This window comes from Camelus dromedarius, chromosome 2 (genome assembly GCF_036321535.1).
Source record: "Camelus dromedarius isolate mCamDro1 chromosome 2, mCamDro1.pat, whole genome shotgun sequence".
NCBI classification, from domain to species: domain Eukaryota; kingdom Metazoa; phylum Chordata; class Mammalia; order Artiodactyla; family Camelidae; genus Camelus; species Camelus dromedarius.
This window is the reverse complement of record NC_087437.1, coordinates 118795734-118822830: the sequence shown is the minus strand read 5'-3', so window position 1 is coordinate 118822830 and position 27097 is coordinate 118795734. Positions and strand designations below refer to the sequence as shown.

Sequence of the window (27097 nt, the reverse complement as noted above, 5' to 3'; positions counted from 1 at the left end):
CCCCTGTGTGTCTCAACAGGGGATGAGGTGGCTGGGGGGTCCCCTGACCTGTTTGCAGACCCCAGCCCCCACCACACGCTGCTGTCCTGGTTCCTGCTCTTAATATGACTACAGGACTGATGGATGATTTTATCTCATTTTTCAGAAAATTAAGGCGTTTAATCAGGACATTGAAAAGTTAATAGAAGGAGAAGAAGTTGTAAAGGAGAAAGAGACCCGCTTATATAATAAAATCAGAGAGGAGTTTAAAAACTGGGTCCTCACACTTGCAGCCAACACCCAAAAAGGTAAGTCCTGGGGCAGTGTTCCCCTAAGAGCAGGGTCATATTCCCCGAGACCAGAAGCCACTCCCAGCGCAGAAACAGTGTGCAAAGAGCTTCACCTGCCCAGGCGGGGGGCCCCCTGGTGTCCGAGAGTGCTTCCCTCTGTCCTCGCCAGCTCAGCAGGAGTCCCCCCACCACCTACCTGCTGTGTCCTTCTTGCTTCCCTGCTTTTCAAGGCTGGACGGTATCACTTGCCCCGTCTCTCCCCTTCTCTTCAGCCGTAACGCAGGACCAAAGAGGGTGATTGTTTGCCTGACAAAGTTCCAGCTCCATTCTGCTGCAGCCCAGGTGCCAGGAGGATATGTGCCCGTGTGTGCGTGTGCGTGTGTGTGTGCGTGTGCGCCTGTGTGTGTGTATCTTTGTTTTAACACTTAATAAAAACAGCCCTCTCCATCCATGGTAGGATTCCTCCGGCTGTGTCTGGATGTATTCTTGGGAGAGCTGCAAGTGCACAAGAATTTCTGAGGTTCTGTTTTCACTTAATCAGATTTTTTCCCTTCCAATTATAACCATTCAACTTCTCTCTCAGGATGACGACCCTCAGTTGAAACACATTTGAACAGATAAAGATTTTTGTGTCTTAAATGTCACTGTTTCTCAAATTGGCATCATCAGAGCAATACATTTTTTGATTATGAAAAAAACCTCTGTTTAGAAACATTGGGGTAAGTTTCAGAGATGGGTCCCATCTCTAAAATGTCTCCGAAATTATCAGAATTTACCATGGTGGTTTGTTCTGTCTTGTAGTTAAAAACGTCGTCCATGAAGAAGTCTCAAGATATGAGAAGCAGTATCGAGGCAAAGAGCTCCTGGGCTTCGTCAACTACAGGACGTTTGAGACCATCGTGAAGCAGTACCTGGAACGCCTGGTGGACCCGGCGGTCGTCATGCTCCAGAAAGTCGTTGGTGAGGCGCTCTCCTGCCTGCTGTACCTCCCGTGGGTGCCAGGGCCTTGGAGGGGGGCCGGGAACGGAATGATCGGACACAGGCTGCGGATTCTAGCAGCCTCGGGGGGAGGATGAGCACGTGTGAGCTTTATCTGCATCATAGCTGGGCCTCTGTGCTGCTGTGCGGGGAGCAGTCCCGTGCTAACCCTGAAGAGGACACACCCACCAAAAGGCCAGGGAACCGAGGGACCTGCTCAGGGTGGCGGTGACAGTGGGCTTGAGAGCCGTCCCCCCTTCCCCCTTGGTCTGCGGATCTGGGGAGCTCAGCCTCAGGACGGGGACAAGGCGTCATGGTCCATGCACCCTGTGTCTTCAGCCCGCTTCTTCCTGGCTGCAGTTCACTGACGTTTCGCTCTTTCTTTGCTCAGAGACTGTCTGGCACACTTTCACCGACACAGCCAGAAAACACTTCAGCGAGTTTTCCAACCTCAGTCAAACTGCCCAGGTAAGTGCCTGCCGTTTCCTTGCTGGTCACCTGTACTTCGGGCTGACCCACCGGGTCTAACAGGGGAAGGAAGCTAGACATGTACTGTCCGTTGGAGACAGGAGGCCAGGGTGACGACTGCAGGGTAGCGGGGCTGGCGACTCCAGGAGCGGCGGCCCTTTGGCTCCTGCTCCGGAGAGGCCCCCTCCCTGGGGGAGGAGACCAAGCACGCGGCCTGGAGCTCTCTTTCCCGCGAGCCCCCCAGCCCGGCGGGGTGCGGGCTGGCCGGTGACACCCGAGCCTGTCACTGAGCCGAGGGACTGGCTGGGGCTTGGAGTCTCCTCCCAGCACCAAGGACAGCGTGTCTGCGAGGCCGACCCCGAAGCCTCCTAGGCTTGAGTTAAAGACCTCGCCAGGGCTGTGTTCTTCTTCAGTCAGCAGCCGGCAGTTCTCCCCGAGCCCCTGTCTCAGCAGAGGGAAGCGAGGGCTGCTCTGGCTCCCGTTTGGGATGGGGATAAAACCCTCTTCTGCCCAAGCCTAGGCTGACGGGTCCGAGTCTCATCCCACATCAGATGAGCCAGGAAAACCGGTTCTGTCATTTTCTATCGCAAAACAATTTCTGCTTTCACCTCTTTGGCCAGTTGGTGAAAACTGAACTTCATTTCCGACCTCTCTCTCTGCCTTTCCCAGAGGCTGTGCCTAAGTCCCGGGGCACCTCCTCAGGGGGTGGGTGACAGGCCTGGTCCTTCACCACCACCCTCCAGGCTGGCAGCTTTCAAGATGCACGCAGTCCCCTGAGGGCCTGGGTGGCTGGTGCCCTGGGAGCCTCGTGCTCCTGCCTGCGGGGTCGGTCCTGCTGAGCTCTGGCCCAGCCCTGCCAGGGCCTGGGGCTCCCTGCAGCAGCACAGGCTGCTCCGGGGACGAGGAGACAGCTGCCGCCCAAGGGCCTCCGTCCCCTCTGCCGTCCTTGGAAGACTGGGCACAGCTCCGGGGCCACACTGCCCCCCACCGTGACCGGGCTCCCACCCAGACACGCTCCCTGCCATCTGCTCTCTGCCCCAGAGCCGCATCGGGGCCCAGGGTCTCGTGTCCTCCGTGTCACTCCTTGTGGGAAGTGACACACGGCCCACTCCTGCTCTCAGACTTCAGTCCTGGGAGCGGGGCTGCCACATACATGCTTTTGGCCACGCACTCTCCAGAACAGAAGGGCAGCCTGCCTTCGTGAAGCTCACAGGCTCCCTCTTCTCTCCAACCACTCTCTCCACCCTCAGCGTACGAACGTCCTGTGGAAACTCGAAAACCCAGAAGTGACTCCCTGCACTGTGCGTCCCCGCCCTTCCCGGGGCCTCTGCCTGTGCGGGGTCGCGGGAGTCGCAGGGCTTCGGGGAAACACGGGTCTCGAGCTGCTGCCCCACCGCGTTCGTTAGCACAGGAGTCGTTCTGAAAGCTTGGACTGAAGCCAGCCAGAGACCCCAGAGTGTGGACGCACAGATGCAGACCGAAGCACAGCTGAGGGAGCAGAAAGGCGGGGGTGTGGGAGGAGACGGAGGTCGGGGCGGAGGGAAAACCCAGGCAGCACGGAGGGCGGGCCTGGCTGGAGCCGCGGCGGAGCCACCGCGCAGGCCCCGGCAGGGCGGCAGCGCAGGCCGAGCCGGGGCCTCCTGAAAGCCGCCACTGACGGCCTCAGGCGTAACAGCGTTCAGTGTGACAGTACTTTCTCAGTCATTTTCACAGCAGGGGGACAAAGAGAAGTAATGTGTTTCTCTTTCTTACCCAACCAGAACAAGATCGAAGACATAAAATCACAACAAGCAGAAAGAGCAGAAAGGTTCATCCGACTTCAGTTCAAGATGGAGCACCTGGTTTATTGCCAAGACCAGATTTACAGCGTGGTTCTGAGCACAGTCCGAGAAGAGATTTTTAACTCAGTGGGAAAGCCTTCACAGAATCTCCAGTTGAAATCAGGCTCTTTAAATGACCCGTCTTCGGTTTCCTCCATCACTGAGATCGGGGTCCACCTGAATGCGTATTTCCTGGTGAGTGTGCAGGTGCACGGGTCAGCACTGTGGCCCCTCCGAGCCGAGACTGGCTACCCTGGTTGACAGCTGCTCACCTGAGCAAGGAGGGGAGGGGCACCGCCGTGTGTCAGGCCCCTTCTGCTGTGACCCGTTTCTCATACGTCGCCCCCTTGTAGTTGACAGTCACCCTGTGGAGCCTGTGTTCATTACTTTGCCCCAAATCAGGTTCTCAATGTGGCAGAGCATGTCCTCAAAATTAATTCCAGCTCCAGAGTTCCATATGTTTCATGCTATGCATAAATTACAAAACTGCTATCAGAATGCGGCAAAACACAGCAAGCACTAACTTTACTGGTCACAATTTTGCTTCCTTAATGTTCAGAAGGCCCTCAGCTCTTGAAGTGCCTCGAATTCACTAGCTCCACATCAGGAATGGAAAAGCCTTTCCCTAGGTGCTGCGACCCTCTCAGCTGCATGGTTCCCGACCCTCCGCCCACAGGCTAAAGTCTTAGGGTGCATGGAGAGGACGGTAGCTGTTAAACTGCAAGGAAGCCCAACTCCTGCAGTCCTTTCTTGATCAGAACAGAAAGTAGAGTCACCCAGATGTGGGGTCCAGCTGCCAGGCCTTCTGGAGACGCTGAGGAAGAGAGGGAAGGAGGCAGCACTGGAGCAGTGCCACCAAACTCAGGTCCAGCTGCTCGCTGCGCAGAAGTCACTGTTCAAAGGCAAGTGTTGGTAGGAAGGAAAGGTGCCTTATCAGAAGGCCGGCAGTCTGGGGAGAAGGTAGACCCAGGTCCCCCAAAACCAAGTCTGAAGATTCTGCTCAGCCATGACAGGTTTTAAAGGGAGAAAAGGGAAGTGACCTCAGTACATCCCTGAGGTGGGAGGTTAGGCTCTGCGTCATTGCCCACTGCGTGCGGGCTGGTGCCTCCTTGTGCTCCTTCTTCAGCATCACCTCGTCCACGTGGTCTGCCTGCAGGATTGCAAACGGGGCTGTTGGGATAGAGAGCTGGCCATTCTTTAACTACTTAATTCTTCATTCCGACTTCTTTCAATCTAGGGAAAGATTCAACTCATTGCGTACATTCCATTGAGCGTAAGTCAGGAGTCAGGCCAAATGTTACCTAGTGATCTCATTTGTATAAGGTTTGACAGGAACAGAAATGGGCAAACAGGAAAGGAGCAAAAGAGCTGCTTACAGGAGATCCCGACTCACTCCCAGAGGCCCGCGGGGTCCCGGGGCCGGGAGGTCTCCTCGGGGAGGTGAAGTGGGGGAGGGGGGGAGCCCCTGGGAAGGCTGGGCTGTCCAGAAGGTGGTATGGGTGTGCCGGCCTACAGGTGGGTTCTTATTGCCAGAGGGCATGCCTGGGTAGTGAAAAGTGGGCAACTCAAGCAGATCCTTCCCTTGGTTTGGTGCTGACCCTGGAGTGGAGGTGGGCCTGACACCAGGACCTCCCAAGGCGACCATCCATGCGTCCGAGGACTCCTCTCTGGAACCACAGGCCTTGGGCTGAGACCCCTCCTGCTGACCCTTCTTCCCCCTTCCAGGAAACCAGCAAACGTCTTTCCAACCAGATCCCACTCATCATTCAGTACTTTATGCTCCAAGAGAACGGCGACCATGTGCAGAAAGCCATGTTGCAGACGCTACAGGAGAAACAGCAGTATTCCTGGCTGCTCCAGGAACAGAGCGACACCTCTGCCAAGAGGAGAGTCCTTAAGGAGAAAATTCACCGGCTTGATCAGGCTCGGCGAGCCCTCTATCAGTTCTCACTCTGAAAGGAACAGGCTCCCGAAAGAACGGCAGCACTTCTGGGTTTTGCTTCTGTGTGTCACGGAAGGGAGGCGGCACGGGAAGTGGCTTCTCCTTCGGGGTCGGAGTTTTCTGTTGCTGTCTGGGTCCATCTTCACGGTCCTTCTCTCAGCACCAGAGTTTCTACCTGAAGTGCATCCATGCTCAGAGCTGTCTCCTCTGCCAGGAGGTCCTCCCCATCCTCCATGAAGAGGGAGCTCTGCAGCCCTTGTGTCCTGTAGCCTCCAGTTACAGCGTTCTTAAACACCGCTGCCGTTCTTTGTTAATTTGTCACCCCTCCCCATTCGACTGTGTGACCCCAGAGGAGGGGTAAGGTCAGCCTCTTGTTCTTTTGTATTTCCAGACTCTCACGTGGTACGTAGCACATAGTAGCCCCTTATTAACTGTCTCATCAAATAAGCGAATTGTGGAGACTCCCCAAGGCTACAGCTTAAATCCAGGCTTTGGTTGTTTGGGATGGTGTCCCTTAGCTGGTCCCTTGCAGATGAATTCGGTCATGACACCTGCTTCTCATCATTTGCTGTGATGGCGTTTCCCTGTCCCCCAGGAGAAAAGAGGTCCAGTGATACCTTTTTTCATTTGTATTATTTTGTAGTGTGTGATTTCCCATTTCTGTGTTGATTCTTAAAAAATTTTAATAAGGAGATAATTGTTTAAGAACACAGAGCTTCTTACCAGTGGTCATCGCTAGACTGGAGGGTCATGGCTAGTTTATTTTCTTCTTCACACTGAGGTACAATGCCCTCATGCTAAAAACGAGAATGTAAGAAGGTGATGTGAAACCATTTCTACAAACCACATGTCCCAAAGCAGGTGTTCAAAAATGCCAGTAATTCTTCACTCCAACAAAGACATCTTCTTTTTTTCTTTACCTCCTTGTCCACAGAGCAGCCCTCACTTCTAAAGCTCTTTCAGCCAGTTCCTACATTTAGGTCTTTGATAAGATTTTGAGTCTGTTTTTGTGCGTGGTGTTAGATAAGGGTCCAACGTCACTCTGTTGCATGTGGATGCCCAGTTTCCCAGCTCCCTTTGTTGAAAAGGCTGTTTATCCATATTGATCTTGGCACCTTGTCAAAAATCATTAAACCATATGTGCCAGGATTTGCTTCTGGGCTGTCTCAGCTCTGTTCCATTGGTCTATAAGACTATCTTATGCCATACTGTTTTCGTAATTGTAGATTTGTAGTAAGTTTTGAAATCAGAGAGTGTTGGTCCTCCAGCTTTTTTCTTCTTCTTTTTTTCTTTCATGAGTGTTTTGGCTATTCGTTGTCCCTTGAAATTCGATAGGAATTTTCGGATGGGTTTTTCCTTCTGCAAAAAAAATGTCATTGGGATTTTGATAGAAATTATACTGAATCCATAGATCGTTTTTGGTAGTAGTAGTTTATACTACTTACAGCCGGTATATCCAAGAACAGAATGCTGCCTACATTTCTCCATCCTGAATTCCCCCCAGATGCACTGTGGGTGGGGGACTACAGTGTTTAAAGGCTTGATCCTTGTAGAGTGGGAGTGGTTGGCAAGATTTTTTTCTTTATGGTCCTAAATTTAAAGTAGAGACAAAAAATGAGGGCCTCTGTCAGTAATCACCCAAGTAGAACTGCGCTTCCTGGAGATAAAGGAGTTAATGTTTAACAAATTCTTAAGTGTGTCTTGCAGAGCAACATCTCAGGAGCAGCTCTTTCCAACCCTTCAGCCTGTAACCAGCTATCACCATTTAAGCTCCCTTTAGTTACATTTCTTTCTTTATTTCTTTTTCTCTTTAATCACATACATTCCCAGCTTCATGTAGCCCAGTTGTTTTACAGGAAATTGGAATTAGACCTGGTCCAGTGCCAGCCAGCTAAGTTGGTTGGGACCACTGACCCCAAAACTGGGCCTGGGCAGGTGTTTGATGAAGGGCCTTTGACATCTGATGGCAGGAAAATGGTACCCTCCCATCATGTTCAGCGCCTGTGAGACAGGAGGGAAGGGGGCAGGAACAAGCATTAAGAAATGACAGAGCAATTAGCATCAAGATGTCAGAAGATTCACCTCCCAGTAGAACTTGAGGCACAGGGTGTCTGGAGATTTGACTTCCAGCAGACCTTGAGCTTCATTATTGGCTGACTGGTTTCCCTTAGTAGCTCAATGACACACCCAAAGGCGCCATAGCAGTTCTGAGGCTGACCAAAAAAAGTCCAAAAGTGGGTAGTGGCCTAGCTCCTGGGAATCCCAAGCCTTTCCTCAAAGTCCTTGGAATAAAAAGTCCTCCCCCTTGTTAGCACACGAAGCCAATAAGCACTAACAACCCCTCACCTCGCGGTCTTTCTCTTGCCTGTAGAGAAGGCTTGCATTCTGTCCATGGAGTGAGCATCTCTCTGAATAAATCTACCTTCACTCCATTACGGCTTGGTCTTGAATTCTGTCCTGCAGGAAGCCAAGGACCCTCACCTGATGAGGTGCTTCCCAGGGATGCACCTGGGACCTGGGACATGGCCATCTTCGTGCGCCCTGTTTTCTTGTATCATCTGGATGGTGAATCTGCAGAGACATGTGACCCAGATGCACATGTGTAAGACACTGATTATCTCAACTTCCCCACCTCCAGTCACCCTGCACCAAGTCTAGGGCCACCCTGCTTCTCCCATAAACATCCCCACCCCTGGCCTCCGGGAAGGTGGATCTGAGACCTCTTCTCCCATCCCCTGGCTTGGCTGCCTCGTGAATAAACTCTCTGCCACAAACCTCTTCAGCGTCCCAGTGCCTGACTTCCTTTGGGTCTGCCAAGGAGACTTGTTTCAGCTACAAAATTCTGGTCATTTGGGGCTCGTTGTCACCGGACTTCTTGTCTGCCTCCCGGGTTGTTGACAGATAGCAATGTGACTTCTCACAAGGCTGCCTAAGGCCGGCTGGCTTCCTGGACTGGCTACTGGGACAAGGGGTTGGTTTCCTGGGCAGGCTGCTGCAGCCTGCGGGTCAGAGCTCCGTCTTCGTCTGTGATCTGACCACTGTCTGTGTGCGTATTAAGTCTCGCACAGCTTACCCTGTCCTGTGGGGCCTTCCTACCTCCTCTGCCCGCCAGCATTGCAGACCTGCTCCTACAGGTGAAATCTGTCTTGTTCACAGTCTGGGGCTATGCATTGCTTGAATCTGGTCCCTCCCCATCCACCCCCATCTCTTCCCTCCCACATCCTGTTGAAACTACCCTAGGATTCCTCACCAACATGGACCTGCTCCTTTGGGGTGGGAGTCAAAGGTGCAGTGATAAGAGGGAGGACTATCCTGGAGAAGGTATCCACTGGTAGGGTGAACAAATGTGGAGTTCCCAACTTGTTTCTACCCCCTTGAGGCCCTAAATGCCTCTTTGGTCATGCATAATGACATGGTGTAATGGTTGTCTATGGTTACATTACAAATTTCACCCCCAAAATTACTTGTTTCACTATTTATTTGGATCAGGAAGTCACACCAGCCCTGGTCTGGTGTCTCTGGCTCAGGGTCTGTCCTGAAGTTGCAGTCCAGCTGTGGACCAAGCAGCTGCCCTCTTGGCTCAAGGCTCAGCTGGGGGAGGGTTCACTTCCTTGGAGCAGTGAGTAGTGGCTGGCAGGTCATTGCGATGCAGCAGAGAGAACAAGACAGCTTGTGGAAGTGCAGAGAGAACCGTTTTCCTTTCTCTCTAGATGTGTGCTTTGGGCAAAAGAGTCGACCTCTTTGAGCTCCATTCTGAACTGATTTATTGTTGCAAGATTAGAGACCATGTGGGTAGACAATTTAGCCCAGTACGTTTTGTGATCATTCCATGGACTCATCAAAAACAAGAGATGACAGTTTTAACACAGAGCTACTGAGTTGGGGGTCCGTCCACTTCCTATTCTGTGACACAGAGCCCAGTTGCAGCCAGTGGAGGAATGAAACACCCTAGGTAGGAATTTGAAGAAGTTTGAAAAATGAGTGGAAAGAACAGTTAATTCTCATTAGCCACTGGGAGAGGTCCTGGTAAGGCAGGTAACATGTGCTCTGCCTCCCTCCTCTGAAAAGTATACTTTCACCAAATGCTGATCACCAGGCAAATGCCAGAGGGGCAGCTGGCCCTTATCCTGGGAAAGTGATTTTAGAAAAGCCACCGACCGTCCCCAGGGACTGGGCATTGGGCCACGTGTACTTCACCAGCCAGGGCTCAGGGCCCAGGGCCACCAGCTCAGCTCCATCAGTGACAGACCCTGCGTTCCTAACAAGGCCCCAGGTGAAACCAGTGCTGCTGGTCCAGGGACGAGACTTTGAGAAGCACAGGTCTACGCCACCCGCACAGAAGAAAAAACAAAACGCGGCAGTGACACAGGACGCTGACACGGGCTTCAGGCAGGAGAGAAGGGCGCTGGGCCAGGGCGCGCTGCTCTGCTCTTCAGCCCCCGCGGCGTCAGGCCTGGACGCATTACCCTGGAGGTTACGGAATGCCACACCGCTCTGCAAGATCCCGGGCTCCTAAGGACTGTGTCCAGGTTCCACGTGATGTCAGAGCTGCTGCCTGGTCAGAGAGCACAGCTCACCTGCAGGGAGGCTGAGCAGCGACGGTGCTGGGCTAGGGGCGGGCCTCTGACACCGACCCTCCCCTAGGTACCACCCCTTCCTCCGGATTTCACCCCCAGTCGCCTCCTGGTTCTCCAGCAACTTCCTCTGCTTCTGCTCCGTCTGCTCCCAGCACTGTCCTCCTCCGGGCCCCGCCCCACGCCCCGTTCTGCCTCCGGCCCCGCCCCTTCTTCTGGCCCCGCCCCTTTCCCTGTACTCCCTCACCCTGCCCCTTCTTTCTTTGGGCTCCGCCCCTCCGCCCTCCCCGCTGATTCCTGAGTTGCTCTAGGTTTCCTTTCTCTTGATAGAGAAAAAGAAACTGAAACCTTACTAGAACTGACTGGGAAACTTGAGATCAGAGAAGACAGGAGGGGAGGAGGCAATACAGGAAACCCAGTGGCTTAGGGTAACTCTCAGGAGATCACAGAAGCACCACTCATTCTAGAAACACTGATCGAAACGTTATGTGCCAGGAACTGTGCTAGACCCCAAGTGAAACAGCCAACATCACGACCTGGTCCTGCCCACTGACGGCCTGGTGACACACTGCACCTTCACAAGGCCAGAGACAGCTTGAGGAGGCCATGATCCTGGGGAAGGGGGGGGGGCTGGGCATGGGGCTCCCAGAAAGCAAGTGCGCTAGGCCTGGAGAAGGACTGAGTGAGGGTGCTTTCTGGGAAGAAGCCCAGCGCCGCAGGTGGAGGAGGAACCGGGCTCCTGAGCTGGAGGGAGACCTTGTGTAGTGAGGAGGTGGACATCCAAGCAATGGGGGAGCAGCGAGGTGAGGCCCAGCGCAGGCAGGCCTGGTGCCCTAAGCTGAGCAGTTCCTTCACCCCTCCCAGCCCTGCAGGGGGCACCTGCAGCATTTAAACAGGGTGCTATTCCCTTCCCACAGGTGTCTGAGGAGATGCACCAGTTTGTAGGTAGAGCGCGATGCCTAGAAGCTTGCCAGGCCTGGTTTCCCATTAACACCAGCTCACCTCTACTCGGCAAGGCCAGGCCAGGCCGGGCATCTGATGAGACGACTGGACAAGGAACAGAGAGGCCTGGAGAGCCCTGGGCACCCATGACTGCACAGGCGACAGGGGGTGGGCGGTGAGAGTATCTTTGACCTCTGACATGTGTCCCTGTGGATGCCGGGGTTTTGCCAGACACGTTTCAGCGCGGTGAGGAAACAACAGTAAGAGAGCAGGACCGGCCAGAGGCATGGCGGGGTCTCGGGGGCGCAAGGGGCTGGGCCCAGTCCAATGACATTCAGCCTGTGACTTCTCAGCACCTACTGCTAGTAGGTGGCAGGCCCTGGAGGGATACAAGCTTGAAAAGACCTTTGTCGAGGCCTCTGTGAGACCGCTGCGGTGGTGCCCGCATTCTCCAAGATGCAGAGCATCCATCCGAGAGGCAAAGCATCATTGCCTGAGCTGAGCCAGGCCTGCAAGGAGCTCCCCAGGGCAGCTGCAGAGACACGGACCATGCAGTCGGGACTTGGCAGGGGAGGAGACTGTCTCTGGGAGCCCAGGGAGAAGGACAGACAGGCGGACGGAAGCTGGGCCGCACTCAGGGATGGTGAGTGGGGTGCTGGCCTGGGGCACAGCTCTCAAGGGCTGAGAGCTTGAAACTCCTTGGTAGAACACAGAGGCATCAAGGGTTCTACAGGAGGGAAAGAAGCGTCAGCAACGCGGGTGGGGGCTGTGAGCTTCCTGAGAACAGGGGCTCACCTTGTGGGCTTTGGCCTGGAGAGGGGACGCTGCACAGCACGGGCCTGGGAAGAAAACCTAGACTGCAATCTCCGCTCTCCCCCTTCTTGGACATGGGGCCCAGCAGTAAGAGAGGTCCTGGGCCTCAGTCTCCTCCTATGTGAAATGGGAGTGCTACCCTGAGTCCCTCCACAGGGTGGTGGTGAAGGTGAGTCATTCTCTCAGCCTGGCCCCTCACACTTACTATTGCCTAGTACACAGGAGCTATTATTGTACTAGTGTTGAATTGTACCCCAAACAAGCCCCTGGGATCTTCAGGGAACCGCCACATAAGGAGCCTGTGAGAAACAGCAGGTCCCAGAATCCCAGGCCAGGAGGCGAGAAGGGGAGGGGTGGGGATCAGCTGGGGCTCCAAAGGTAAGGCGACACTTGCAGCCCTGAGAGTGAGGGGCTCCTTATATCCGCCTCCCAGACACCTTGCCCGCTGTCCCCAGTCCTGGCCCTGGCCCTGGCCCTGGCTCTGGCCCCAAGCAGTTTTCACCTTTGCCGGTGGCTCTTTCTGAATTCCTCCCTAAACAGGAGTCACAGGGAGAGCCTCCCGCGGTTTGAAGGTGCAGGATCATCCCTCAGAGCTGAGCCTTTCATCCACCAAGTGCCTCTCTCTCCCCACTTTCCCCTGCCTTTCGGTGCAGGTTTGCTCCTTCAGCACATCCTGCTCACAGCCCACCCAGAAACGGTGTCACTCTTCTTTGTGACCAGAAAGTATCTGAGGCCCAGACGGGTGAGCAGCCAGGCAAAGGTTCCTTGATAGTTACCGCGGAAGCCTGTGCCCTCCCGCCAGCGCGCCCTGGGTGGGACGGCCCAGCCCCCAGCGGTGGACCCTGCAGAGCAGGGCAGACGTCAGGCCAGAGAGCAGCTCTGGGGTGGCTCCTCATCTTCGTTCTGGTGCCGCCGTAGTGAATTTGTTCCCGTCCAAGCTTTCCCTGTGTGGATGAGGAACGCCCCCGCCATATCAAGTAAACAAAGGATGTTGCGGCAATCAAGCCACCAGCCACTGCAGCCTCCTCCGACTGTGCACCCAGAGGGGACTCAGGATGGAGAACAGCAGGACACTGGCCCTAGAGAGCTGAGGTGCAGCCCAGAGGAATGATTCCAGTGAGCCCCGTCTCTTGCATCTTCCCAAATATAGAAAAGCACGAAATTCACTAACTTGAGATGCCTGGGTTTTCTGTGACAGTAATCTTTTGAGGTTCAGCCTATCAGGTTTTTGTTGTAACCCCCCATGTATCCTAACCCCTCCCATACCCCTTAGGAAGTGTCCCTCAGAGCGACTGCGAGGCTGTGCTGGGGGAAGCCCTCAACCCATCCACCAAATAAACATCACTCCCAACTTTTAGGTTGCGCAGTGTTTTTCCCAGTGGACGCCTGACCCCAGCCCGAGGAGCTGAGCAGCTTCCGGGTCTTCCTGTGGGGGTGGGGGAGGCCTTTTCTAATCACAAGAGTCTTTGGGGTGGCGGGGAGGAGGCTTGTTTTGGGCTTGTCCGGTGGGCTAAGGAGATGGGGTGTCGCCCCACCCACAGAGCCCTCACCGGGAGGGTCACTCATGGGTCTACTTGACCTGAGCCCATACCTCCGCCCCGTTTCCATTCTGGGGAGATCCACTGAGCTGAGCTTCAGAGAGGGCTTGCATCTGACGAGGAGACTCAGGAAAGGAGGAAGAAGACATGGCTCTGCTTGGGGAGGGAGATTTGGGGGAAGCTGTGGGGCTTAGAATGCTTGAGAATCCCTGGATGTTCCCAGTGAAACTACAGCAGGATTTGAAGCACCCAGTTATCAGTGTTTGTGTTCAGAAGACCAGGGGTTAAGGGACCTGCTGGGTTCAAAGCATCGCACAGCTCTGCTCGGCTTTGGCTGACTCGAGGCTGTTCGGGCAGTGGCTCTGCATTTGTGCCGTCAGGAGAGCCGAGTAAAGCTGAGGTCCTGAGCCTGCGTGTCTGATGCAGTAGGTCTGCCTGGAACCCCACAATCTGCGCTGCCCGCAAGCTCCCAAGGATGTGGTGGCGGGCATACCTGGAGGGCTTCCAGGGGGCTGCGGCTGGGAGCAAGTGGTGCTGGCGTTGCCCCAGGCAGTGGCAAGCCTGGTGTTTGGTTTCGTTTCTGACCAGAAGCCCTGGGACTATCCCAGGAGTTTCGTTTCTCAGCGGCTGGGGGCTGAGGGAGGGGGGAGCGAGGGGCGGTGCTGAAGCTGCTCGAAGGTAAGGAGCAGCCGGCACCTGGGGCTGGTCACAGCACTGGGAGCTGACGGGTAAGTGTCGCGCTTCTTGCTCTGGGCACCATCTGACCAGTCAGAGGGCTCGGGGCATCTGGGGGACTGGCTGCAGAGATGAACGCTCGGGGTGTAACAGTAAAAATGCTCAAGATGAATAGGGATGATGACGCAATGGTGATGATAGTAATGGAAATAACACTAATGGCGGTGCTGGCTGGGCTCAGAGCACTCCTGATTCAACTTTCCCACCGACAGGATGCTCAGGCTCTTGGGTGACACATCGAAAGGCACCCCCCTCCCGAAACTGGCGGCGTTCTGCCGGAGGAGGTGGGCAGGTGGAGGAGATGCGGGCAGAGGGGGTCTCGGAGGGAGCGCGCTGGTTAAGGAGAGCGCGCTGAGAGAGTGTCACATCCAGGGCTGCGTGACCTCCAAGCGCACCCCAAACGCTGACCATCGCTGGATGTATCGCTTTACATTTCCTGCTAACGAGTGCAACCCAGACAGATCTTCGGCCCGTGGAATCCTTAGACGCGCACGGAGCAGGGTCTTCACCAGTCCTGCTGAAGCGAGGGGGCTGGAGCTGAGAGTCTCCGCCGGGAGGTTTAGGGACGGGAGCCGCGCTGGGAACGGGAAGGGCGGGCGGAGAGATGAGGCATGCGCAGAAGGGCCCTGCGCGGAGTACCCTTAACGCAGGGGAGGGGGAGATGCCCAGGGTCTCCCGTCCTCGCAGATGTGGCGCGGGGAGAGACTGCGTGGGGCGGGCACACTTAGTAGTCGGGATGGAGGGAGGGAGGACAGCCCTGGGGGTTGATGGATAACCCAGGTGCTGCCGACACCGTCCCTCCCCCCGCCTGCCCCGCCCCTCCTGCCCTGGTGACCGCTGAGCTGTGCAAGTGGGATTCTCGAAATTATTTGGTCAAATGTTACAGCAAGTTTTTGTTGGAAGTAGGGTCAAGTGATGCTAACGCCCCTGCTCCCCTGACTGTCCAGCTTAAAAAGGCTCCTAAAATGTCCTTGTCACCTTTCTGCTTTGCAACAGAGCTGCTGGCCAGGAAGTCCCCTGCCCCACTCTGCCCTTCCCATTGCAGGCAGGCCTTGCAATTCCTTCCCAGCTTCCCTTCCCCCACCGCCTGAAGCTCAGGTCGGAGCGGTTTGGTAGGGAGCGCTGGGTCTAAGGAGCAAGGCGTCTCCTTTTCAGTCAGAAAATGTACACGCCAGGGAGTTTTTGAAAGGCAAACCTTCATGAGAAAAAGCAAAGCTAAGTGCCCTGCGGATTAACTAGCCTGAATTATTTTGAGCGAGTTGCAGACACTGAGTCTGGCACTTCCTCTGACTTGCTCGGTGGGTGGTCCTTGTCGGGGCCTGTGGTCACTGACTGCTCCCTCCCATCCCTGCTTCTTCTGTGGACTGGGCAGAGGAAGCTTTCTTAGGAGGTTAGGCTCCCCCTGGGAAACCTTTTGATGCCTTCCCTGCCCTCCCGGGGATTTGCCAAGACACTGCTGAGAGATGGGCTCTGGGTGTGGGAGCCACAGGGGAGCTAGCCCTCTGTGAAATCTGCAGGTGGGGAAGGGCCATCCAGACAGCCACCCCCGTGGACCGTGGGAACCTGAGCGGGCAGACCTGCCCTGGGCGAGAACGGAAAGAACCCACAGCGCCTGGGCACCTTCTCCCCATCCCTACCCCAAACTTGGGCCTGAGGAAGAGCCTGGCACAGCCACCCCACCAGCGACCACTGTGGGTGTGCAGGCCTGAGGAAGGTGGGGGTGGGGGAGGAGAGATTCCATGCGCTGTGCCTGCCCGGAAGCTCCCTGCAGCCTTGTCTGCAAACACCAGGCGTGGGTGAGTTTCCTGAGCAGTTTTCGGCAGAGGGCTGAGGGTCTCAGGGCCAGAACTGGCGAATGCTCTCTGCTCAGTTAGACAAGTGCCCCTGGAAGCCAAATGCAATGAATACGGAGGAAAGTGATCTTCAGTACTGAGATTGCCTTGCTCCTGAAATCCAAAGGGATTTTCAAAGATGACCCAAGACAAGTACAAACGATTAAGATGTGCAGAGGAAACCCGCAAGATGGGACTTTCAGGGAATGTCATTTTGTGAAACAAACAGAGGAAGAGGGTATGCTTATGAAAAAATCCCGCGGTCCTGGAGTGGCGAGGCCTGGGGACCAGTGATGCCACCTGCCTAGGCACAGTAGGGTCAGGTGAGGTTGCTGTCTTTCACATGGGGCCGCAGCTCCAGTCCAGGAAGCCCTGGCTGCACAAGGTTTCTCCAAAGGCATGGGCGGGGACGTGGGGCTGGAGAATAACTTTCCAGATGGCCAAATTCTGTAAGTCCTCTTTAAAACTGATCGCCTTTCAAAATCACCTTTCTCCCACAATTCAATGAACAGAGGGCATAGCTCCCTCCCTTGGATTCTTAAGCAGCCTTGACCTTTCAATGGCACCAACATAGACCCCAAATTTCATAGGTTTTGGGGAAGATCCCTTGAGAAGAAGCAAGGAGAGCATGAGAAAAGGAGAAAAAAGGGCTGTTGGCTCAGGCAGTGCACTGACAGCCTGCTCTGTGCCTTACAAGTCTGTCTCAGAATTTAAATATCTCAGATTATAGGAAGGACTCAGGGCACTCTGAGTCTTCCTATAGCTCGTCCCCGCTGCTTTCACAGCATCCTCAGCCATGGGGACGCAGTGTGACGAGTGCTTTCATTTATTCATCTGGGGTTTGGTGTAATTTGTACATTTTGCCTAATTTCAAGGAGGTGTAGGACAACAGCTCTGCATTTCTGGTGACTAGTCATTGTTCCATCGTCAAGTAAAAGGAAGGTATATTGCAGGTACGTGCTTTAGGGTTTTTATAGCATTTATTCAAGTCTTAAGACATATTTTTTCATTGACTTTTATCCATGGGTATTAGATGTGTAAAATTTAATATTTAGAGATTTTGGTTCCAGAATAAAATCTGAATGAATCTCACATATATGCATGTATATATTTTGGATGCAGACAAGTGAGACACAGTGGCCAATGAAGTGCTTATGAAGTCAAATGAATGACATTAAGACACAGTTCTTTGGGGGAAATGAAACCAAACTCTGAAGTCGAGTATCAAAAGGAACACACGAAATGACTTGGAGCTCATATTTTTTTAAAATATAGGTTCGAGTGTTAAATCATCATAATATTTAGAATCCGTCGTCTCCATTGGAAAGAGCTTTATAATACTTTTATTTTTACATGTAAATTTTAAAATGCATCAGAGATTTCATCCTTTGCCACAATTTACATTTATGGTGAAAACTCTTTTGACGTACAGTGTAGAATCGTGACGGGACCTGCAGAACTTCAAAACCTCTTTTTGGGGTCTGGAAGCATACATGCCCTTGAGGAGAGTCGAGCCAGGAGAGAGCATTTGCCCTCATCTGACATTTGGCTCCGTGGAATTGTCCTGTCGTTGGTTTATCAGTCAGCAGGGAATGAATGGGCCCCGCTGTGTCCCAGCGTGTCCCCTGGGGGGTTTGGCTCCGTGACTGAAGGTACCTGTCTTCTGAGTTGTGCTGATGCTCACCTACTTGATTTTAAGCTGATCCAGTAAAGGAAGAAGATGGTTTATTCTGACTCGGAAAACAAAGAATTTGATTCAGCTTCTGCATCCAGTCATGCGTCCCTAAATGGAAATGATGACATGGTGGAGAAAAATCAGGAAACAGTAAGTTGATGCCTGAAAACCACTAACGGCGTGGACACGAGCTGTGTCCATCTGAGGGCTGCCGGTGCGGACAGCGACGCCCTGGCCGCCCGGGGCTGCCTGCTGCCACATCTCTCCTGGGCAGGATGTGGGTGCAAATGCTCTCAAGGAACTCATGCTGCTTGGGCCCTTCTTGCAGCCAGATGTAGCCAGTGTTTTGCTTTAGCTGATGCTGGTTGGGATTGGATTTTGTTCTGGGAGAGCAGGCAGGGTGCTGAATGGCTGGTGTAGGAATTGGTCCCGCGCAATGGGTCCAAGGAGCCCTGTGTTCTCACATGCATACGTCGTGGTTCAGTCTCCAGCGCAAAACTCTGAGGTGTCCCTGTGACCCCCCCTCACCGTGAAGCCACCTGATAGCTTTCTTCCCAAAATCACGTCACATGTTTGCGGGAAGCAAACTTGGCCTCCGGAATCAGTGCAACCCGAATCTGACCCGAGTGCTGCCACTTTCCTCTTTATGAGCTTGGGCGGTTATTTCTCCCTTTAGACGCCTGGCTTTTCATCTCTAAAGCGAGGAAGATTTTAGGATTTACTTTGTGTGGCTTTTGGAGGACTCGGGTACAGGCTGGGCGCTTAGAAAGAGCTCTGTATCTTGCTGTCATGTGTTGTAAAGCTGTAGCTCTTCAGCCCTTTCTAGGTGACTCCATGTTCTTAACCAGTGTTTAACACTATTTTAAACTATATTAGAAAGCACAGTGAAGGGCGTAGAAAACTGAGAAGGACCCGCACTTTGCGCCCCCCGATGTAACTGTCGTCTCCTGCCTGGCCGTGCCGGGCCCGGGGCAGTCGGAACCGCCCGGCTCACACTCACGCGTCTGGATGTAGCTGGGCCTCCTCCAGCAGCTAGAGCAGGCGTGTCCTGGGCGCAGCAGCCCCACTTCTAGGTGCAGAGCTTGGTCCTCAGAGTGTGGCCCCCAGACCTGCAGCATCAGAGTCCCCGGGGAAGCTCAGAGTGTAAATGAGCACCCTCACACATTCTGCCCCCGGACCTAGTGAACTAGACATTTCCGAGGCGGGGCCCGGCATCTATGCTTTACCAGACCCTCCAGGGGATTCTCCTTTGTGCTAAAGTTTGAGCAGCACTTTGCCATGTTCATACAGCGTCGAGTATGCACAAACCCGGAGTCCCCCCCGGGGGGAGTGCGTGCACAGGTCGGCCGGCCCGTGCGGCAGGGTTCCCAGGAGCAGCGCGCGGACTCAGCTGGCGTCCCGGCGACCAGGGTGGCTGAGTCTAACCACCAACGCTGAACCCTAGAAGCACGTCCCGGAAGAGGTATACTCTGTGATCCCACTTATATGAGGTTCCCCAGCAGGCAACCGTGAGCCACGTACTGCTCAGCGAAGGATGGACTGGGGGTGAGAGCTGCGCTGAGGAGCAGGAAGGAGGTTCTCCCAAGCCCTAGAGCAGAGCGCCCCCTGGGGGTGAAGGGGATTCAGGAGGAAGGGGCCTGGGGAGGGGAGGTGGAGAGTCCTCAGCGCTGGGAATGCCGGCTTTCTCAAGCCAGCTGGCTGGTACGTGCATTTTTGCCAATTCTCGCTCATGTGTTATAAACTCTTGTGAATGGGCGGTACAGAAGTGAAAAGGAAAGGCCCCCACGAGGAGGACTGGGACTGAGGCCGCTGGCGAGTGTCAAGTTTCAGCCAGGTTTCTGCGGAGAGGCCATGGGCGGCTGGGCCCCAGTCCTTTCTTAAGTGTTGTTACTGAGAACAGTTGTAGAGGGCACTTGCTACAAATGGCAAAGAGGACGGTATTCACGTGTATTGCAATAGGGGAGAAAGACTGAGCTCACCGTGGATACCAGGAAAGTTGGGGGTGGGGGGCAGTGCGCAGGGTGGGGAAAGGGAAGAGTGGGGGTGGGGGGAGGGGAGATTGGGGTGGGGGAGGGGAGAGTGGGGGTGGGGGGAGGGACCTGATTAACTCACAGGGGTGAGGGGGTGCTGGATGAGCTGGCTTAGCTCCATTCCTGGCTATGTGTGGGTGCAGCAGGCCAAGGTGGGGCCTAGTGGAGAGGAAGGCTCACAGGAGCCCCACTGAAGTTCGCTCAAGGAGCCCCTGTCGGGGGTTCCCCCTTCTCTGCTGAGTGTCGTCAGCATTCCCTGCAGATGAGATGGGGCGCTCAGACATTCCGTAAGGAGGGGGTTCTCAGCTGGGGGCACTTTTGCCCCTTGGAGCACCTGGCAAGTCTGGAGGCATTTTCGTTGCCACAACTCGGAGTGAGCGGTGGAGAGCGGCCAGGCGCGATGCCAGCCCTGCTGCAAGGCCCGGGACGGCCCCACCGCAGACACGTCTCTGGTCCGAATGTTAGTGCCTTCTCACCATGATCCAAAGGGCTGTTCTAGCAGAAGTGAATTATATTACAGCGAACACACAAAAATTGAAGTTGGAAAGAAAGAGGCCAATGTCAAAATGATTGTTTCACATTTTCTTTTCAACTGAGGGTGTTTGTTTGCTTGTTGCTGAGTTGTGAGTGTTGTCACGTGTGCAGAGCCTTTGTCAGATGCAGGCTTTGCAAATATGTTCTTCCTGACTGTGGCTTGTCTTTTCATTTGCTTAACAGTGTCTTTTGAAGATCATACATTTTCAATTGTGGTAAAGGCCAATTTACCAGGTGGTTCTTTTATGGGTTGTACTTTGGGGCCATGTATAAGAAATCTTTGCCCAACCCAGAGTCAGAAAGATTTTTCTCCTGTGTTTTATTCTGGAAGTTCTGTAGGTTTAAGTTTTGCATTTCGGTCTATGATCTGTTTTGAGTTATTTTTCGTGTATGATGTAAAACACAGATTCACGGTCATTTTTTCTGCATATAGATAGTCAGTTACCCCAGTGCCATGAGTGGAAGGGATTACCTTTGTTCCGCAGCATTGCCCTTGCACTGTGGTCAAAACCCAGTTGTTCACGTACGTATCAGTTCATTCGTGGAACGTGTGCTCTGTTCCGTTGATCTCTTTCTCCATTTTTGCACCAGCCTCACAGTGTTTTGGTTGCTACAGCGTTGTAGTAATTATGGGAATCAGGTAGTTTGAGCCTCCAGCTGTGTTCTTCCTTTTCAGTGTCATGTGACCGTTGTAGGCGTCTGTAGACTTTTTATGTTTACCTTGCTTGTTAATATGATTAGACTTGGAAAGATCATTGTGCTTTTTGTTTTCCACATATATTTGTCTTTTACTTAATTTCTTCTATCCTCTTTTGCTGCCTTCTTTTGAATTAATCAAGTTTTTGTGAGTGTGTGTGTGTGATTCCATCTTACCTCCCTTATGGACCTACTGAGTGTAATGGTGTCAGGGAACACACTGTGCGTCTTTAACATATCAAATGTGCCTTCTGATGCTGCTCTGCTTCTTCACGTGCAACGTGAGAACCTTACATTAGCGTGCCTCCATTTCTGTCCTCTCACCGTTCATGCTGCTTTTATCATGACAGTTAATTTTACCAATATATTAAACCCCACTGTATATTTCATTACTTTTGTTCAAATAGTGAAATGTCTTTTGAAGATATTTAAGTAATAAAAAAGTACATTTGTCACTGCTTGTGATGTAAGTTTTTTGGTGTGGATTCAGATTTTACTCAACGGCCCTTTCCCTCCAGTTGACCATCCGTGTTGCCGTTCCCTGTAGGGCAGGTCCGCTGATGACGTAGTCACTGACCCGTGTGCGTCCAAAGCAGTGCTTCGTCACTTTCCTCCCGGGGAGATCTTTTTGCTCGGTGGGGAATCCTAGGTTGATGGTTTTCGTCAGCACTTTAAAAACGCTGTGCCACTGTCTTCCGACTTGCATTGTTTCCAGCGCGGAATCTGCTGTGAATCTCACTTGTGCGCCTCTGCGTGTAACCTGTCATGTTCTGGCTGCTTCACACACTTTCCCTTTATCTCTGGCTTTGAGCAATTTGTCGGTCATGTGCCCCGATGTCACTTACTTTACGTTTTTTATGCTTCTGGTTCGTTGAGCTTTTTGGATCTTCAGGTCAATAATCTTCACCAGGCTTGGGTAAATTCTAGCTGTTATTTCTTCAAACACTTATTTCTGTTTCAGTCCCACTCTCTTTGGGGAACCCGAATCACCCGTATATTTGAGGCTGATTGAATTGTCCCTCTCTGGAACATGACCTGCAGATATGACAAAAATCTCCACCTGTCCTCCCCCAGGGGCCCGAGAACAACCTGTACAGCCAGTACGAGGAGAAGATTCGGCCGTGCATCGACCTCGTCGACTCCCTGCGGGCCCTGGGCGTGGAGCAGGACCTGGCCCTGCCCGCCATCGCCGTCATCGGGGACCAGAGCTCGGGCAAGAGCTCCGTGCTGGAGGCGCTGTCGGGGGTCGCCCTTCCCCGAGGCAGCGGTAAGCCCTTGGCCTCGTGTTCCTCCGCCGAGGCTGCCGCGACAGAGCACCTCAGAGGGCGGTGGAAGCGCGAGCGGCGTAGGGCTCAGCGCTCTGGAAGCTGAGAGCCCGCGCGCGAGCTGGCGGCGGGGCGCTTTCTCCCGAGGCCTGTCTCCGCGGCTCACAGAGAGCCGTGTCCTCCTTGTGGCTTCACGTGGCCTCTTCTCTGCGTGCAGCCGTGTCTGGCTTCTCGTCCTCTTTTTATAAGGATGCCAGGCATGTTGCTAGGGCCCCACTTTAGGACCTCGTTTAATGTTAATGACTTCTTTAAGGAGAGAGGCCCATCTTCAAGTATAGTCGCGCTGGGCGTGCGGGCTTCTACTGAGGACGTTGTGGGGGATGGAATTCAGGCAGTAACCCCCCCTCATCGCAGAGTGTGGACTGTCTGCAACCTGCAGGGTGGAGGGCTGGTGAAATGTATGTGGGACCCCAGCCTCGAATGCTCTGCATGTTGCTGCCTTTCCTGAGCCCCTTCCCAGGAGCTGACCCTCCGTCCGGGGGTAAAGGTTAGTGCTCTGGTTAGGGTGCTGCTTGAGCTACGAGGCCAAGGATCAGGGAGGCCTCGAGGGATGAAGGCCGACCTGGCTGGGTCTTGAAACACAGGTCAGATGTGAAGGCGGGTGGGACCTGGAGTTGTTAGCAAAGGGACGTTGTGAGGTGGCCTGGTGAGGGCAGTGGGCCTTCCCGATAGGAGCGGGCTGTGTGCGCCTGGGTGGTGGACGATGTCTGCAGACGTTTGGGGTTTCCCACTGCAGTTTGCCTCCTGAGCTGATGGAGACCGCGGGGTGGGGGAGCAGGAGGTCTAGCGTAGTGGCTTCATGCCTCAGTGAGCCAAACGCCACCTGAAATGCCCAGTCAAGATGCGCAATCTGGAGCCCCTCCAGAAGGAGCGCGGCGGGCTGTCAGAGGGTGCGAGCAGCAGGTGTGCAGTTTCAGCGGTCTCCCCAGATGACTGTACGGAACTCGGAGAGCCACTGATGTCAGGCCGCCGTACAGGACCGTGAAGAATATAGATCTGACGGGAGCGACCTCCTAGGTATTGTTACGAGATGTCCTCTGGTGCTGAAACTGAAAAAACTTGTGAACGAAGATGGATGGAGAGGCAAAGTCAGTTTCCGGGACTACGAGGCCGAGATTTCAGATCCTTTGCAAGTGGAAAAGGAAGTCAATCAAGGTAAGTGTCCCGTGTTCATCACTTATTTGAACATCTGGTCAACTGGGTGACCTGGGTGGGATCGCCCATCGCTGTTCCCACTCTCCCCTTTCTGGGCTTGTCCTGGTCCTTGGGGCACCCTTTCCTTTCCTTCCTCCTTTATATGAGGCCCCCAGCTCCCTTGTATGTTCTCTTCTTTTACTTTCATTGTGACCAGTGTTTTGACAGCGACCTGTATTCAATACTTTGTAATGGCTTCTACTGGAAAATAATAGGAAAAGGAATATACATATATATGTGAGTGTGTGTGTGTGTGTGTGTGTGTATATATATATATAAATGAATCAGTATGCTATACACCAGAAATTAACACATTGTAAATTGACTATAATTCAATTTTTAATATTGGGGGAAAAATACCAGTGCCTTGGACAGAATCTGATCTCAGTGATTTATTGCCTAGTATTTATGTAAGCATCTGAACATAATGTCAGGTTTGAAGCTTGTGTTCTAATACGGAGGACTTCTCCTTTATTCAAGGGCTCCCCGACTGCACAGATATGATGGAAGAGGCATCAGGGTGCGGGGTGGGGGAATCCCCTTTCCTGTTAACTTGGTAAAAAGGCATTCCAAAATGCTGACTGCATCCTTGCTGAATCCCGCTCAGCACTGGAGGTTCTTTTCCCCCAGGAGCGTGATGTGAGCATTTGCACAGTCCTAGCTGCAGCAGATTTATGGCAGCTCCCAGTAAATGCAAACCACGGGGATTAGTTTACCAGTCTGAAACACCTGAAAGGAGAGCAGGTCCAGCAGATAGGGACAAAACAATGATGCACTTAGCTGCTGCTACGTGTAAGTGAGATGAGCACACAACTTTTCCTTACTGACTTTAATTTCTTCCTAGCATGTCACATAATTCAATTCCAGTCATTTGAGAAATGACATTAACTGATATCCAGCAGTAGGAAACTGTGGGTCTGACTCATGTAAAGATGGAAGCACTGATGATCTTTTATTGGCTGTTCTGCAAAGTTTAAATAATGATATAATCAAATGTTACTGTGTGTTTTGGGGATTACATTGCCTGCCTGGTGCAGAAAAGTCGAAATCACTGTGCGTATCAGTTAGCCCTTGCTGTGTAAGAAAACAAGCTCAAAGCCTTATGGCTTAGAAGGGTACATTTCTTGTGATTCAGAGGGTCAGCCGGGCAGTTCTTTCCCTCTGGGCTGTCTTGGCTGCGGCCAGCACTCTAGGACCGCCTCAGGCACTTATCCCAAGGCTGGGCTGGAATAACCAGGACTTGTATCCCTGTGGTCTGTTACCCTTCAGGAGGCTGGGCGGGGCTTTGTTACGTGGTGGTGGAGCAGTTCCAAGCAGCGAGCCCAATGTGTAAGCACCTGTGAATGTCTACTAGAATATGTTCTGTAATGTCCTATTAGCCAAAGAAAGTCACGTGATTGAGCCCAATTTGAAGGAGCAAACTCCCTGCATGGGACAAGTAGCAGTCACCCTGTAAAGCAGCAAGCTTCCCCGATGGGAGGGAATATGACACTATTTGTGCAAGCGAGTTACTAACACAGGGGTTTAAAGAATGTTCCAGTTTTACTTCTCGCTCTTGTAGAAGTCTGAAGGTGGGCAGACCACAGGTGGTGTGGGGGTTCCAGGGTCAGGAACCCAGACTCCCATCTGTTCTCTCTGTTCTGTGTAGCCTGCAGTCCCAAGGCTGCCTCGTGATTCAGTCAGCAAGTCTCCATTCGGGTCAGCTGGACATTGGCAATGGCACATCGTATCTTAAGCACATTTTCTGGAGGTTGCACGTAGTGTCTTCACATCTGTCCCACAAGCCCCCCTGAATCTCATGACCACGTCTCCGGGAAATAGATTTGAGGGAAAAACTCAGCAGATTGGCCGCACATACCACTGTTGTTATTGTTTCCATTCTGCGTCCTTGACTGCTAGGAATCATACCAAAAATACGTTCTCAGTGTAGACAGCGGTAATGTAGTGTTAGCTAACGATCTGACGAACTGGATTCATATCTTGAAATGTCATTACTCAGGAGGACGTGGCAAAATGAAATCCCTCAAGGGACTCCCAGCAGCTAACGTTCATCTTGCCCGAGCCAAGCACATTCCCCTCTGTAATATTCGACGTCATGTTTCAGGAACCACCATGTATTTTTATTTGCTTTAATTTTACTTGGTTGTTAAGTTCCTACTGCATCCATGGGGGCAGTTAGGTGTGACAGCAGAACTTACCGGCTCTGCTCAGGTTAGGACTGGTGCCGCTGGGTGTCATCTTTAGAGATGTTTTCACTGGATCCCTCTGCAGACAATTCTAGCCAATGGCAGTGACAAAACCGAGTTATCTTTTGAAGCCCTGTTTTGCTCTAGAAAAGGGAATCTGCTCCAAACAGGCCTTATCCGTGAATCACAGCGGGTGGAGGTTGCTTTCAGAGGATTCGCTGTAATGAGAGATTCCATCCTAAGCTCTATTCAAATTTTCTTGTTTGCTCTTCTCCAGCCCAGATTGCCATCGCTGGGGAAGGAGTGGGAATCAGCCATGAGCTGATTAGTCTGGAGGTCAGCTCGCCTAACGTCCCGGATCTAACCCTGATAGATCTTCCCGGCATCACCAGGGTGGCCGTGGGCAATCAGCCACACGACATTGAATACCAGGTGAGACTTCAAGCTGCATCCTGGCCTGGGCACTCACGCATCAGTCAGATCAGGACTGAGTTTGAAGAGCGGGTGACAGGGGTTGTCATAGGGAAACCTACGAAGTTTGTGATGGTCGAAATCTACTCCACCAGGATAGGAGGAAGCTTCTGCGGAAAGAGGGAAACAGGTAAAGTTGGAAGTGCATTTTGTGGTTTATGCAGTGGTTTGTTTTTGCTGACAGTGACATGTTGTCACATACCTAAACTGGCACTTTTCAGGAAGGGGGTTCATGTGGGAAGGGACAGCATGGGCACAACTATAATGCTGCTTCTGACTCAGGGAACCTCATTCTGTGGAGTAAAGATTTCGGGAAATGCAAGCAGCTCTTCTGGCATCTTGTTTTTCATCGTGATCATCAGCTTTGAGGTCTGAGGAGATAATTAATAAGCTAAAACCTCACAGTTTTCCCTGACCTCAGAGCTCTCTTTCAGCCACAGAGAGCTCAGTTTCTCCGGCTTGGAAAGTGCCACCAGGCTTGTGTCGCGGACTCATTTCTCTGTAGTTGCTTCTTTGGGGGAAATACCTCTGGGACAGGGAGGGCCTGAAGCTAGTACGAGGGAAGGACCTGTCTTAACTCTCATACCCTCTCATTTTCCAACAGATCAAGTCTCTCATCAGGAAGTACATCCAGAGGCAGGAGACGATCAACCTGGTGGTGGTCCCCTGTAACGTGGACATCGCCACCACCGAGGCCCTGCGCATGGCTCAGGAGGTGGACCCCGATGGGGACAGGACCATAGGTAAGAAGAGGGAGGAGTCTAAACATGGTAGGCGGCTCGACAGCAGAAAAGCATCCGTTGAATGCAGTGGTTGTTTCTTGGCCCCCAGGCAGGTGGGGGACTGCACCCAGCAGGTGAGGAGCACTTGAGAACCCACTGAGGCCAGATGAAACGGGCCACATCTGACTCCTGTTGGCCGTGTGTTGGCTCGTGGTCCTTGTCTAGCTGCTTATACTAGGCCTGGTGGGCTCGGGGGGCAGAGCGAAATCAGGAAGCAGTTATATCCGTTGACAAGGCATTTGAAGCACTACAGCCCGAGTGTCCCGGACAGCTGAAAGGACACAGGAAGTGTG

At 53.1% G+C, this 27097-nt stretch overlaps 2 protein-coding genes across 4 annotated transcripts in view; both read left to right on the top strand.

The window, feature by feature from the left end:
• LOC105106579 (interferon-induced GTP-binding protein Mx2) overlaps window positions 1-8255 on the top strand; it is a 35377-nt gene extending 27122 nt beyond the window's left edge. Inside the window, exons 10-14 of the mRNA XM_064476075.1 lie at window positions 146-287; window positions 1071-1229; window positions 1639-1715; window positions 3476-3730; window positions 5261-8255. Of these exons, the coding sequence (XP_064332145.1) occupies window positions 146-287; window positions 1071-1229; window positions 1639-1715; window positions 3476-3730; window positions 5261-5491 (864 nt within the window). The 3' untranslated portion in view covers window positions 5492-8255. The remainder of the gene's footprint in view (window positions 1-145; window positions 288-1070; window positions 1230-1638; window positions 1716-3475; window positions 3731-5260) is intronic.
• Window positions 8256-13984: 5729 nt separating this feature from the next.
• LOC116151375 (interferon-induced GTP-binding protein Mx1) overlaps window positions 13985-27097 on the top strand; it is a 30522-nt gene continuing 17409 nt past the window's right edge. The window contains exons 1-7 of one of the 3 annotated variants that reach the window (XM_064476077.1): window positions 14023-14072; window positions 16787-16864; window positions 17611-17736; window positions 21921-22113; window positions 23189-23326; window positions 25829-25983; window positions 26627-26765. In XM_064476077.1, the coding sequence (XP_064332147.1) occupies window positions 17632-17736; window positions 21921-22113; window positions 23189-23326; window positions 25829-25983; window positions 26627-26765 (730 nt within the window). In that variant the 5' untranslated portion in view covers window positions 14023-14072; window positions 16787-16864; window positions 17611-17631. Of the gene's footprint in view, window positions 14073-14866; window positions 16865-17610; window positions 17737-21920; window positions 22114-23188; window positions 23327-25828; window positions 25984-26626; window positions 26766-27097 lie in introns of those variants that run through there. The other 2 variants (XM_064476079.1, XM_064476076.1) reach the window with 2 other exon arrangements.